At 40.8% G+C, this 2703-nt stretch overlaps 1 protein-coding gene across 3 annotated transcripts in view; it reads left to right on the top strand.

Annotated features, from left to right (window-relative positions):
- The window catches only part of TRAPPC9 (trafficking protein particle complex 9), a 1079595-nt gene that overhangs the window by 170738 nt on the left and 906154 nt on the right, over positions 1–2703 (top strand). For all 3 annotated transcript variants that reach the window (XM_019528205.1, XM_019528203.1, XM_019528204.1), the window contains one exon: positions 1501–1633. In XM_019528205.1, coding sequence (XP_019383750.1) covers positions 1501–1633 — 133 coding nt within the window. The remainder of the gene's footprint in view (positions 1–1500; positions 1634–2703) is intronic.

Raw genomic sequence — 2703 nt, 5'->3', positions numbered from 1 at the left:
CAGCAGATGTCTGGAAAGTTCAGGTCCCCCATGATGACCGCATCCTTTGACTTAACTACCTCCGTGAGCTGGCTGAAGAGTTCCTGGTCTAGCTCTTCCCCTTGGTTGTAGTAGACCCCCACCGTTAAGTCCCTTTCCCTTTGACTGCCTTGTATTCTAACCCAAAGCACTTCAGAGTGCCCTTCCTCTGATTCTTTGCTAATTGACGAGGATGTGTATTCCTTCTTAATATAGAGGAAGTAAAATGCTGGAGTTTGGCAAATGAACCAATACTGAGGCAAATGTACATTTTAATTCTTATCATGGAGAATGATTTAAAAATGATCCACGAAAGTGGTGTATCAGAGTAAATAAGACTAATACAGAAAAATATTTATTTGTCAGGCTTTCTCTTTCCCCTGTAAGTCCCTATTCCATCTGATACATTTTTCCCTTTGTTTTTGCTCATCTTCTATTTCTTGGTTTCACATTTTCTGTGCCCATCACTTTTTTTTGTAAAATATTTCAGTAATAAAAGAAAACTGAAGTGTTCAAAAGAGTTTGTGTCAAACAAGAATAAGCCACCTGGGTGTTTTAGTTTTTTGATACCAAACTGTGTGTTAACTTAACATCCTGGAATTGAAATTAAATTTTATTTCAACCTTCATTAGTAAATTCATATTAGAATATTTAATGAGGCAGCTGTAGTCATAGCCATAGCCAAAATAAGTTTCTCCTTTCAGAAAAGTGCCACACGGATTCTGCAAAAATTCTTGCTATTTGTTTTCTTATTCTGTTACTGTCTGAACCAAAATTAGATTCCATTAAAGTAAAGCAACAGTGAATTGTCCCCGTGTGCCCATTCATCACTCAGCTCTTCCCGTTTTGCCATCTCATTGTTTAACACAAGAGTTCTCCTGCATGTCTGGGTAGTAGATATTGATTCTTCACCAAATAGAATTGAGGTAATTGCCTATGAAATTGAAATAAAACTTATTTTTTTTGAAAATATAACTGTTCAGTAAAGCATGATTAAATGCCAATGGAAGTTGTAACACAAGAAGGGTTATCTTTTATATATCTCTTCTTTTAAACTGGGTTGTTGTAAATTATTTTTTCCTGATGGATACGTTTGAGGCCTCATGCTCTGAGGGAGAATATAATTTATATTGACCTATTATATATATAACTATATATAATAAATGTATGTGTATTTTTCTAAATATAAAAGTTGAAAACACCATCGCATATATGAGGAAATATACAGATGTTGACAGCTCACCTGCTTTCACTGTGGCTGTAAATTCATGATATTTGCATGACGCATTGTACATATAAAGTGTCCAGCAGAGTATTTCAAAACACTTGTCACATGGTCTTCTCCTAATAATTATTTTTATAGCAGAGGTTGCCTTTGCTCAAGAAAATCATTTGTAGCATTGAATTGTTAAACTTGTGTATTCCATCCTTTCATGAAACAAATAACCCAAGACAAACCTAGGTATTTCCCTTTCAAAACAGGATATCACACTTCAGTCTTTGGAGTCGTCAGCGATTGCCTTTTGGATAATCTGCCGGGATTGAAGACTAATGGATGTATGGTAGAAGTCATTCCAGCTTTGCCAAGGCTGCAGATCAGTACTTCTTTGCCAAGGTATGAATGGAGTTAGGTGGACATTACACTTGGAATAAATGAAGAGCTGGGTGTGTATTTTTATATTTCTGCTTGTAGTTGTAAAAGTTTGTCTGTTTATAATCGGGGCATATAATTACTATGGAGTATCATCCAATTTAGTGAAAAAGAACACACACATTGAGGCTTAAAAGAGGATTTGTGTCCTTGTTTTTTGATTCATTTTAATGCTCAAAAATGTTCAGAATTTCATTTTGTTGGTTTTATTTTTACCCTAGAAATATAAAAAATGTTAACTCTGATCATCTCTGATTTTTATTGATTAACATCTTGGGAGTCCCAAGGGGTGTGTACTGAGATGTGGTTTATAGCAGAAGGATGTTTTTTTTACAGACTCAACATCCTCTTCAAAGTGTTCATTAGGCATCACTGTTAAACAGTTAACTGCGTAAAACCTGAGTTTGGGCATAGCTGTTCTAATCATTCCCTTCCCTATTTTCTTGCCCTCGGAGGAGACATGGAATAAAATATAGCCATCTGCCCAAGGAAGTAATCTTTAGTAATAGGTTGCACACATTGTCCTGCAGCCAAACTGTAGGTTGGTCTCATTGAAATGTTGCTAATGAAGGTTTCTCAGTGTTAATGATTTTATTGTAAACTAGCAAAGTGCTTGTCAAGAATGATGGGCAGGCGGCGGGGACAGAGCGCTGCTGCCTCTCTGGGTCTGTACTCTCCCATTCCCTCCCTACTCTGTCCAACCCCATGCGCCCCCCCCCACACCTCCCAGCCACATGCCATGCCACGCACACAGCTACACACATGCACCTGTGCGCCCCACCACCCCTGCGCACCCTGCAGCTGGTGGCACGGGGGAGGGGTGTGGCCCATGCCTCCAGGGTGCTGTGTGAGGATCAAGCACGGGGGACATGCTTCACCCCACAGCCGTGGGCTGCATTTGACAGGTGCTGCCCGCGTGCCCCACTCCACCCACCTGGCTTCCTGCATGGCACCCTGGGCATGTGTGGGGGGGGGGGGGGGGGGGGGGGCGGGGCCAGGGGGTTTTGGGCGGGGGGGGGCAGGGGGGGGGGGGG

Source organism: Gavialis gangeticus, unplaced genomic scaffold (genome assembly GCF_001723915.1).
Source record: "Gavialis gangeticus isolate Ggan-Ray unplaced genomic scaffold, GavGan_comp1, whole genome shotgun sequence".
Taxonomy (NCBI): Eukaryota; Metazoa; Chordata; order Crocodylia; family Gavialidae; genus Gavialis; species Gavialis gangeticus.
Note: the sequence above shows the minus strand (reverse complement) of the source record. Positions and strands in the feature narration are given on the sequence as shown.